Source organism: Balaenoptera physalus (genome assembly GCF_965194825.1).
Source record: "Balaenoptera physalus genome assembly, chromosome: 18".
Lineage (NCBI taxonomy): Eukaryota > Metazoa > Chordata > Mammalia > Artiodactyla > Balaenopteridae > Balaenoptera > Balaenoptera physalus.
Genome location: NC_138899.1, coordinates 9974383 through 9986633, shown reverse-complemented (window position 1 = coordinate 9986633; position 12251 = coordinate 9974383). Strand labels below are relative to the sequence as shown.

At 39.8% G+C, this 12251-nt stretch overlaps 1 protein-coding gene and 1 long non-coding RNA gene across 9 annotated transcripts in view; one reads left to right on the top strand and one right to left on the bottom strand.

Annotated features, from left to right (window-relative positions):
• The window catches only part of NALCN (sodium leak channel, non-selective), a 282121-nt gene that overhangs the window by 22715 nt on the left and 247155 nt on the right, over positions 1-12251 (bottom strand). For all 7 annotated transcript variants that reach the window (XR_014255981.1, XM_082434589.1, XM_082434590.1 and 4 more), the window contains 6 exons: positions 10928-11048; positions 10745-10843; positions 5423-5516; positions 4807-4913; positions 4530-4604; positions 3700-3819 (listed from right to left, as the gene is read on the bottom strand). Coding sequence is in view for 6 of the 7 variants with exons in the window: in XM_082434589.1 (XP_082290715.1) it covers positions 3700-3819; positions 4530-4604; positions 4807-4913; positions 5423-5516; positions 10745-10843; positions 10928-11048 (616 nt within the window). In the remaining variant the exon portion in view is untranslated. The remainder of the gene's footprint in view (positions 1-3699; positions 3820-4529; positions 4605-4806; positions 4914-5422; positions 5517-10744; positions 10844-10927; positions 11049-12251) is intronic.
• LOC309647396 overlaps positions 1-12251 on the top strand; it is a 245271-nt gene that overhangs the window by 229452 nt on the left and 3568 nt on the right. The gene's annotated exons all lie outside the window — the stretch shown is intronic.

Here is a 12251-nt window from a genome sequence, read left to right as displayed (position 1 = left end):
CGAGAGAACAGGGGATAAAAGAATCCTGGCTTCCTTATACAACCAGAGGGGGTGCTGGTGTTGGAAAAGATTGCCGGGGGTCAGTTTCAACTTCCTTCTCTCTGAAGGAAGCTGAAGCCGGCCACATGCACATTAGTCTGAGCTGATTTCAGAGAAGTCCTCCCTCTCGGAAACACATCCACCTCTTCCTTCAAGTGTGTGATTGGCAGCAAGAGATGACTCGGTAATATCTCTTGTATGGATACCAAGGGGGAAAGGGGGGTGGTAGGAGGAATTGGGAAATTGGGATTGATACATATACCTTATTGATACTATATATAAAATAGATATCTAATGAGAACCTACTGTAGAGCACAGGAAACTCTACTTGATGCACTGTGGTGACCTAAATGGGAAGGAAATCCAAAAAAGAGGGGATATATGTATATGTATAGCTGATCCATTTTGCTGTGCAGTAGAAACTAACATAGTATTGTAAAGCAACTATACTCCGATAAAAACTAATTAAAAAAAAAAAACAGATGACTCGGTGTGCTCTATGACTAAGAAAGCTTCATCTGAGAACAAAGACCCCACCGGCTACAAGTGCAATAACGACAGTGGCATTAAGCTGATGCCAAGGCGTGATTATTCCCTGGGAGCCTTGCTTAGTCACATGACAACAGTCACAGATGGCCCCCAGGAAGGCAAGATCCTTGGTGAGCTGCAAAGAAATGAATGTGTCTGCACAGAAGCATCTTTGGATGGGAACAAGGACTGCGTCTTCTTTCACAGCAGTCCACTGCAAAATAGAGTGGAGAAGGAACGACCTTCCGGGACCACAGGTTCTTGGTGAAGAGCAGAAGCAGTCAGGCAGAGAGGCAAGCTGGTCTTGCGGGTGTGTGATATCCTCTCTGGGGACACCCAGAATTAGGAAGTTTACTCATTCTCCTGTTTGGACCGAATAGCTTTTGGCTACAATTTGTCTGGAAAAAGATACAAACATGGGCTTTGCTGCTCCTCCTTTCCACGTTAGCTTAAAGCCTATTGTAGATACCGTCTCCCTTTGCCTTCTGGAAGGGATGACATCCCACAGCTTCTGGGATGATGACTTCAAGCTCGTGAGAGGTCTGACACCTTCTTACCCACCCAGATCCTGTACCATGTTCCCCTCGCTCCTTCTACTCCAGTCAAACTGTCTATCCTCCTGAACCCTCCCATCACAGGGGCAGCTGCCTGGAATGTTCTCCCCTCGCCCTACAGACTGATCCCAATCATCACTCCCTCAGGGATGCCTTCCAGGATCTCTCTGATGAAGCCATCGTGCACTCTCCTGTGTCATCACAGGGACACGTGTTTCTCCATCTCCCTCACCATAGCTGTAATTCTCACTGACCTGGGGGCATTTGATGAATACCGATCTAACATTCCAGGCTGTGAGGTTCATGAGAGCAGTGACTGTCTTTGTTTTTGCCCATTACATTCTTCTCAATTGCTGGCACGGTGACTTGCAGCTTTTTAGTGCTCTGGATCATTTGTTGTTTAAGGAAATGAATTGGGGTGACTCAGAGCCCACCTGGGCTTGGTACAGCCCCTGATGCTGAAGGTAACAACTGTTTTAAGGACACTCAGTGTCTTCCTGAGCACAGCAATTTCATCCTAAAGCAAAGCCTTTGTGGTGTGTAAAGGGGTTCTCTGTGTTAGTGTAACCGAGCAGGACCCTATGGGGCCTTCCTGGGACAGAACCGCACCCCACCTCCCTACCCCCAGCCCATGTCCTCTGCCTGCCTCCTGTCTGTAGAAAAACTTTAGCCAAAGAATAAATTTAATTGGAGAAGTGAGAAAATGCAGAAGCAAAGGAAAGCAGTCAAACAAGACAAAATAATAATACTTTAGCCATTAAACAAAGTCAGGGACCTTTAGTTCCTCCTCAAGGGCTATAAGTAATATTCAGATCAGTGCACGACCAATTTCAAGATGCCTGTCAGAGCTGACGGTGCTGTTCTGCACACAGTCCCCTCCCTCAACCTAGACAACCCTGAGACTCCCCTTTAAAGGCTCCCGCCCCCTGGCTGGCAGTGGGGAGTTGGTTCTTTGGGACATGAGTCCATCTTCTCCCCAGATTGCTGGCCTCCTGACTAAAGCAACCTTTCCTTTCCTACCAACACTTGTATCTCGAGTATTGGCTTTTTTTTTTTTTTTTTTGAGTATTGGCTTTTATTTGGCACCCATTTGGCACCCAACGTGGGGCTGGAGCCCATGACCTTGAGATTAAGAGTCTCATGCTTTACTGACTGAGCTAGCCAGGGTCAGTAACATTAGGGATTATTTTCCTGCATGACTCTAACACTGGAGAGGATGGGAGAGTGGACAGAAGAGCAGGGCAAAGTAATCCCACCCAATTACTTCTGGGTGGGATCAAGGAAGACTAAAGAAGAAAAGAAGAAAGTATTTATAATCATGTGTTATGGGGGGTGTGGGATGAACTGGGAGATTGGGATTGATATATATACACTAATATGTATAAAATAGATAACTAATAAGAACCTGCTGTATATAAAAAATAATAATGTGTTATGGGCTTGTATAATCTTTACAGTTAGAAGAAGTTCACATACTTGACCTTCATAATGCACACATGGACTAGGTAAATTATGAAAATATATTCCCAGTTCAGAGCAGGGAACAAAAGATCACTGAAGACAAATAACTTGATTGAAGTGCTGGATTAGGAACCAGGTCTTCTGGACCTGTGCTGTCCACCATGGCAGCCACATGTGGTCAGTGAGCACTTGAAATGTGGCCAGTCTAAATTAAGATGTGCTGTCAATGTGAAGTACGCACTCAAAGATTGAATACCAAAGAAAGGATGTAGCTTCACTCCTTCATAATTTTTACATTTCTGACATGTTGAAATGATAATATTTTGGAAATGGTAGGTTAAAAATGTATTATTAAATTAATGTCATCTCTTTCTTTTTTTATATCTTTTTTATATTTTAAATGTGGCTCCCAGAAAATTTAAAATAACATCCAGGCCACATTTTATTTCTACTGGACAACACGGCTCATGATCACAATCAAGTACACCTATGGCATAGAGTCTGAGCTGAATGGAGGGTGGGGAGGCTGAACGCATTTTAGGCAGAACAATGAGAACTCAGGTGTTGAGATGGGGAATGATGGCTTTCGAGAAATGGCAGCTGGGTGTCTGGGAGAAAATAAGGCAGCAAAGTATCAGAGAATCATACTGTGAAACCCTAATTATAATGTAGTGGCACGGAAGCTACACTTCCACTTAGAGAACTGGGTTCAGGTCCTCTGATTCTGGCTTGTGTGTGAATTTAGGCAGGTCTCTTCATCTCTTGATTTCCATTTCTCTCTCTCTCTCTCTCTCTCTCTCTTGTTTTTTATCCTTTGAGAAAATGAGGGTTAAACCAGAGGATCTTGAAGGACCTTCTCTTTCTGGCTTGCAGGCTCTAGGACTTTGAGGGGCCAGCTTTTGTCTGTGTGAAGAGTGCAAGTGTGTGCACACGTACACATGTATGTGTGTGTGTGTGTGGGTGCAAGCATGTCCGAGGGTCCGTAACGGTCAAGGCTGAATTTTAGGGAGGTTAACCTGACCCTTGAGAGTAGCCTGACCTGGAGTGAGATGAGACTGGAAACAGGGTTACCTGAGCTGAAATTACCAACTAAAATAAACTTTAGTGATGCGCTTACCAGTAGGGCAAAGTGAAGTACCACCCAGACAACGCCTAGCGACGTCACCAGAAGATCGTACCTATTTCTTCTGCTTTGCCAGAAGCCAGCAGGTGACATCGCTATGATCTTCATTGTAACCTGGGGAAAAACAATGAAGACAGTGAATTGAGGCTGAGTGTTCAGCATATATTTAAATGTACTAACCTGAGGCACATTATTTTTATAAAGGATGTAGAAATCAAAGAGAAGAATTTGTTACTGATGTGTCTGTGTATATATGTAAATCTATATTCTCTACACTCTTTTCCCCTTTTTTTACGATAGCAAGTAAAATATCAGATAGTTCTGATAGCAAGACATTTTTCTTCCTCAAGTAAAAGACCATAGATTTTGGGAAACATCAACCGGTACAGGGTAAAATAAAAATCTGCTTGCATTTCCAAGAAGATTGCACTGGAAAGCAATGTGATGTGGACCACATATTAAAATAATCTTGTCTGGGCCAACTCCCTCTGCCACCACATTGAATTTTGAGTCCCTGAATTACAGTGGTTTGTGCCGTTTGCTGTAAATATTTGAACTCACATAACTAGACAAGCCAACATTCAGATACATCAACAGCAGTTAGTAATTCTTGCAGTTAGAAAAATGGAAATATAAAGTGAAGTCTTTGTTCAAGCGAAGCAGAACAGCCTGAAAAGGAAATATACTAAGAGCATTCTGTTCCCCGAAAAGGACATCAAAAGCAACGGAACGCAGAGGTGAGAGGAAGTGCCATCGAAGGAGGACGCTGTTTTGCTTTAAAATGTGCACTGCAGCCCCCAGCACCAGTTGACTCATTACTGTACCTCTAGAACAAAGATGAACGTGAAAACGACCGACATGGTTGCCAAAGGAACAGTCACTGGGTCCTCGACGTCCCACTGTAAGAGAAACAGCACACAGGTCTGTGCCTGCATCCATCGACACAGAAAGACTTTCCCCTCTTCCACCCATGTGAACGTGATTGTGAATTTAAATTTTTTATAAATGTAGACTGTGAGTGGACATGGCTGCTTGCAGTGTTCTTGGACCCACCAATGAATAAAAAATTCATTCCCAGGGTGTTAGGGTGAAATAAAGTACCTTGACGGACAGCAACACCGACTGGGCCAGGACGAGTAATGCAATTGTCCTCTTAAAAAACGGATGCTGGGTTATGTCATACATCTTAGCTCTAAAACCATCGTTATCTGAAAAGAAAGGTTTAGGCAAGGGCATTTCAGACATCGGTCACATTTACGTTCTTGCCTTTCATTTTCTTTAATGCTCGTCTTAAAACCCATTACATTTTTTTTTCTCCTACAGTTCAATCTACTGTGAAGTGTCTTGCAGGAATGGCTGGGTCTGAATATTTAAAACGACGGTGCATGACACCGTCTGCATTGGAAGGAGAATCGCATCATTCAATTTCTGTCAGTTTAATACATTTCACTCATATGTTTAAAAGGCAAGCACAAATATATTTATTTAACAATTCATTTTTTCATTAAGGCTTATCCCGAGAGCACTGAAGCACGGCCTTTGGGTGGTTGATTTTAATAGCCTATGGAGAGATCTGTAGTTTGGAGCCTGTTTTTATATTAACTTCTGCACAATCGCCTAGTGGCCTCATGATGATTATTTTAATTGAAATCTTAGACTCCTGGGGAATCATGAACACTAGGGCCCAACATGAATAAAATCAGAGCATCTTTGATACCCGGGCGCGGTGGTAGATGAAGAGGCTGTGCTATCTTCAGGCGGCTCTTCAAATCTTCCCATCTTCTCTGATCTACAGTCAGCAGAGCCGTCCCCTTAATAAACAAAGGAAAACAGAGAAAGACCTTTTGTCATGTGCTCCCCACCAAGGACATCGCAAATGGGCTGCTGACACAAACAGGACTAATGTGGGTTTAAAACAAAGATATTCTTCCAATACCATGGTGGTTCGATAAACAGGGTCAGAATTCTCAAACGTGGCCTTGAGAGAAGTTCCAGAAAAGAGGGCCGGGGGTTCAGAGATGATTCAGCAGCCTTCAGTTGGCATCTTTGAACATGTATAATATTCAGGTTTGGGAAAAATCTAAAGAAGGTTTTCTACATGATTATATTTTCTAAAAGAGATACTCTAACAGTGGTTAGTTTCCTTTCATAGTAGAAAAAACTGCAGCAAAATGATAGCTTATCAATGCTGCTGCTTCTGGTTAAGGCTATTGTGTCTTTTTAGAAATCATTCTGTTACATGCAATCGTGAAATTATTTTTAAGTGGTACGCGGTCAGAGAACTGCATATTTAAGAAATTTGTGCTGTGACAATCGGTTAAATGAGATCAGATATTCTTTGTTATATAATAGAGCGCATCATTAAAATGCACTTGAATATATTACATTTCATTACATTATATTACAAAGGCAGAAATATAATTTAAGAAACTGGAGAATCCCACCTCCCCTCTCCCATCCTGCCTTTCCTGACACACAGCTAACTATCTTTCAGGGGTACATCCTCCTCACTGTGTTTTCAGACTTTTGCTGCTTATGTATATATAAATATGTAAGAATGTGTTTGTTTTTAATTTTATAAATTTCTGTAATGGTATCCAACGTGGCAATTTATGCAGTTTGTTTTTTACTATTATTATTTTTTGGCCTCGCCCCGCGGCTTGCAGGATTTTAGTTCCTCGACCAGGGATCGAACCCAGACCCCTGCAGTGGAAGCACAGAGTCCTGACCACTGGACCGCCAGGGAAGTCCCCAGTTTGTTTTTATCTTCACTGAAAATTACATTTTCCATACAACTAGATACTAGATCTGATTAGTTTTTTAACTGATCACACAGTATCCCACTGTACAGATATGTCAGAAGTTCTCATTTTAGGTTTATGGACTATAAACAATGCTGCAATAAACACACAGGTACTGTCTCATGGTAAACATCTTGCTCTGTGGTAAATCTCTAGGAAAGGAACTGCTGGGGTCTAGGAGTTTACACTTTTCCACACTTACCAGAGATTTCCAAGGTGCTATCCAAAGAGCAATAACCAAGAAAATTGGTTTCATTCTACAAGTGTTCCCATTTCCTTATATTCTTGCCAATACTTGACTCTATCAGACATTTTAATTTGGTCATTTGATGGGTGTGAAATGTATCTGATTTAGTTTTAATATTAATGAGACGAAACATTTTCAGTGTGTATACAAGGTGATTCCTGTGTGTTCCTTTGTGAATTGCCTGTTCATATTCTTTGCTCATTTTTGTATTTGGATATTTACTTTTTGATGTTTTGTAGAAATTCTTAATATATTCTGGATACTAATATTTTGTCAGTTATGTGAGTTGTAAGTATTTTCTCTTAGTCTTAGCTTGCTTTTTTTTTTTAATTTTGCTTAGTGTGTCTTTTATCATTCAGAAACTTTTCCTTTTAATGTAATCTGACTTATAAATTTTTTTCTTTATGGATTTCACTTTGTGGTTAATGTCAAGAACTCTACAGCTACTCCAGGGTCAAAAACACATTCTCCATGGTTTAAAAATGGTTTAAAATTTGCTTTTCATAGCTGGATCTTTCATTCATCTGGAATTCATTCTTGAGTATGCTGTAAGGTAGAAATGTCAGTTTAATTTCTGAGAGCTAGACAATCAATGAATTATCCCAGCACCACTAAGGATGGTCTCATCTTCTCCACTGACTTGTTGTGCTACTTCTGTTTCATATACACATGGGTCCCTTCTAGGGCTTTCTGTTCTATTCTGTAAGCCTAACTTTCTATCCCTGTAACAATGATGGCACTATTATACTTACCATAGCTTGTTTTTCCACATTTTTGTTCATGCTCACCCCTGTAAGAGTCTTATCAATCTAATTTATTTCAACAAACCAGTTTTTCTCATTCTTGAGCTTTTCTATAAGTTACTTTATTTTCTATATCACTAATTTCTGTTCTTTTATCTTTGTTATTTTCTTCCTTCCACTTTCTTCTATTTCACTTTGTTGCTCTGATTATAATTTATTGATTTGTGTATTTGGCATGTTAATCATCACTATTTGATTCTTCTCTAACATGTACACTTACAAGCTATAAATTTCCATCTAATTACTGATTTATCTATACGTTGTGAGTTTTAATGTAATTTTTATCAATGATTTGTCTAAATGCTTTGTGATTTTCTATTCTAATTTCTTCTTTAACTCAGAAATTACTTAGAATGCTGTCTTAATATTTCCAAATTATGGGGAATTTTTTGCTATCTTTTAAAATTATGATAGAGAACATGTGTACATTATCAATTCTTTGGTAATTACTGTTTTATGACTTTGTAGATGATACATTTTGTACTTGAAAGTAATACATAGTCTCAAATTGTCAGAGTCAGAGATCTTTATATGTCCATTGGACCAAATGTTTTCATCGTGTCAAATCTAACATGTACTTTTTGTTCTGATTTATGAGTTTCTTAGAGAAATACATTACTATCTATCTTTCATCAGATTTTGGATTTGCTAGCTTTTTAAAATAATTTGGTTAAATATTGCTTTGTATATTTTGAGATTCAGGAATTCTATATTCTTGTGGTCATTAGTTTCTTTTGTCATTATTTAATTACACTGTTTATTCCTAATAATGAGTTTTGTTTTAAATTAATTTTTTCTATATTAATAATGCTAAACCACTTTTTCTCACTAACTGCAAACAAATACTCTTCTCTGAACATAGAGACATGAGTATCATTCCTTTATTAAACAAAACTAGATATTTTTGAATGTTGAACTCTGAAAGGATCCAAAAGAATAATAAGCATGGTGGTATCATCTGACCATTAATATATGAAAACCTCTGAAAGTTTATTATTGTGAAATTAAGTTTATTAATCAAGCATATTATCTTATAGTAGGGAAATTAAAAAATATGTATTACTGGCATAGACTTTGAACTTTTAAACAGGCTTCCATTTTCTAGGGAAGACATAATTTTGCATAATTCTGAATTGTGAAAACATTGCCTCCAAAGCTTACCTGTTGTCTATATCTTTAAATCTCTCTATTGCCTGTATATTTGGAAATCTATTTATATACCTTGGGAATGACCATTAGAATGTGAGCTCCATGAGGGTAGAAATCTTCATATGTTTAGTTTTTAATTTATGTATTTAGTTCCTTATGTCCTCAGGGTCAAGAGCGTCTGGCACCTAGTAAACGCTCAAAGAAATATGCTGAATGAGTGAATAAAAAAATGAATAAATGTGTTATATAGGAAGTAGCTCATACACGACCACCTAAAAAACTTGCCGAAAAAAATCTTTCCTGAACGGTTCACGTAATTTAGAAATTTATATCTCCAATGAACTGGTCATGTTTTTAATGTCTGTTACATGATTTCTTCCGCTCTTCCCCTTTCCCTAGGCACCCCTTTGAGCTAACATCCACACTCCCCTTTCTCAGGCCAAGGGGCCTCTTTCCTCCTTCCGAACAGCGCTACGACCAGTGTTGTAAGCAGACCTCCTGTTATTCTTATTTCAGCCATTCCTCTAAGTTAGAGAGCTGCAATTAATTATGCACCTGCCTTCAGTTATGGGACATTTTATGTTGTTTCATTTATGCTGCTGAATTGTGAGCTACCTTAGGACTGAATTTGTCTGAAATCGAAATCAGATCTGCTCAGAGGGCCTGGGAAGGTGTTCTGAGCAAGCAGTACCTAAACTCTGCTAACTGACTGATTAGCTTCAGCCCGCGATCTACAATTCCCAGTGTCTGCCCCATGGCATGGCTCAAAGGCATCTAAAAAGACCCATCTTCCTCTTTCCACGTGGTATTAAATTGAACACACTGTTGGGCTTAAAGAAACTCATTTATGAATGTGTTAAAGTAAAACAGGGGGCTGGGCAATATGATCTCTATTTTTCTTTCTCTCTCTAAATTCCATGTTTCTGTGAGTTGGAGTAGTGTTGGGGCCCAAAGAGGGGGATTTTCAACTCGAACGCTTTGAAAGGCAGAACCAAATGACATCCTCATTAGGCACACATCAAAGGTGGCAATTGGCTGAGTAGCTGGTACCACACACTTGGAGCCTGGGGGGACGTGAATGAGACAGTCCCGTGTGCAGCTACACAAACCAAAGGGCCCGGCTATGAATGACACGGAGCAGCGTGGTGCAATGCAGGCAAATCTAGCTTTAATTCAATGCAGAGCATCGGGCGACATTTTTTATACCCTTGAATGACAGCAGTGGGCACCACTTCTGAATCCTGGCCCCAGTTTCCACTCCTTATAAGCCCCACACAATGATTTCACCTCTGTAGTCTGCTTTTCCTTCAACTGTGCATTTCAGAGTTGTGAGAATAGAGAGGTGAGCGTGTAAAACCGCAGTGCACGATGCCAGAGGGAGACTGACCCTTAGCCAACAGAGGGCGTCTCAGCCACATCCAGAAGACCGACATCGAAAGTTTCTCCCGAGCTCTCTTTTTGACAGGAGACTACACTTGCTGTTTTCTATTTGTGAGCTCTTACACTGATCGTTAGAGCTGTTACGAACTCAGCATGCCTCCCGAATTCGTAAAGTATGCAAAGTTTTTATGCGAAATTAGAAAAATCTTCTTATCCCATGAATTAGGATTTTACAATTTCTACCGCAACCCTCACCCCCATCCCATCAAAATTCTGAGTTCACCTACTGAGTTACAAAGAAGCATCCAATTTACATTTAGTGAAAGGCATACTACCTGCGATCAGTGCATCGGTTTCAGCTACTGTATTTTAATAACTTGCTGCACATCCTTTCAATTTGAACAATAGGAGATGCGCTTTTCAGTTCTCGGCAAATTAATGACACCATTACCAAAAGAGGAAATTTAGCAAGAGAATTGTGCTCTGAAATAATGTGCCTGAAAGGCAGCAATGAGGTAGCTTGTAACATAGTTATAGAGATTATTTACACCGGTCACTTCACAGTTTAATGCGACTTCACGCCGTGTGTGGAAAAGGGAACTCAAAGTGAGCGGCTAGGAAAGAATAAACGCTGCGGAATTCAAACCAAGAATTCTTACCTTGTTTTCATTGAAATTAGCAATAACTACTCCAACAAAAAGGGTCAGTCCAATCATGCAACCCAGGAATACAAAAACATGAATATAGATTCCGTGCATCTGTATAAATGAAAAATACGGTTATTCATCAAAGCCAATGAAAGCAGCTGGGGTAACATTCAAAGGATTCCAGTGCGTGCTTACCGGACCCACACGATGAATAATAACATCCCTCACTTCCACCCAGCCTTTCAAGGAGAGAACTTCAAACAATGCCAGCATAGCATTGCCCACATTGTCAAAATTAAAGTTCCGAGGATTCGCCCTGCAAGTCAGAAAGAGGAATGTTCCGTGGAATTCCAGTGAGAAGCGCCCGAAGGCAATATCTATAACTCTTTCCAATCTTGGGTGCAAAGTATAGGTGGCACTTGGAAGGTAGGTTAGATGGCATTTGTTTGCTAACTCATAAGAATGCATCAATGTGTTAGAATTTATTAATTATGCAGTTAATTACTAGGCAATAATGGGGTGTTCTCAATCGAAAACAGTAAAATGCTATGTCCCTCGACTTCAAGCTCCAGAGGTTCTGCAACGTTTCTGGCTGGTCCTGATTAGCATACTGAGGACTTTCTGGTTAGAACTTGTGCAGGAGATTCTTACAAAGGGGCATTGGAGTTTGGGTGTGAATTTTGAAATGGTTTTACATTAGAAAACCTTCCTAAAGGCATGAATTACAAATCCTGGTGTTAGTACAGAAAGTGTAAAATGAGTAGAATTTGGCCACTTTATTTTATTCTGTGTCATCACGTGAGCAGCATGCTGTGACCTAGTGATGCTTTAGAGGTTCCTGAGGTGGCACATACCTTGTGTGTCTCCAGATCACCCCCTCCCAGGTAGATTTTTTTCTCTCATTAACTCCAAATGTTCTCAACAGATACTTCTTGTAGACCCCAGTGTATAGTGTGCTGCCTACCGCACAGTTAACTCCTGAGTTCTAAAACATTTTGGACCCTCTATTTTTGGGGGGTCAGGGGATGTCTCATTTCTTGTTTTTCTGACACGTGTATACTTTTTTCTTTCCACTAACATCTTTCTACTACACTGCATCTCCCCTAGTCATTATAGGTCTTAGCTAACATATTTGTTAACAGAAGATTTCAGTGTCTTTTTTTTAATCCCCCTTTTCTGAGGCTATTTTAAATAATTAAAAGATTTAGACAACCACATGCTGGAAAATCATGACTATCACCACATTTCCTGAATTTGATGACCTGAGCTCAGGATTATTGACTAGAGTAGGCCTACTGAAGCCTAGCTAAATTATATTTTGATAATTTCTTTTTCTTGCTAACACATTTATCAAAAGTTAACCTTCATAGGAGGCAACATTCTAGGGGGAATCCAGTTTAGTATTTTTCTGCCACCTTTTATGGTTTTCAAAACTAGAGACTATCATGAGATATACTTTTATAAGTTTTCTTTTTTTAATACTAAATATATGGGAATCTAATAAGAAAACATAAAACTG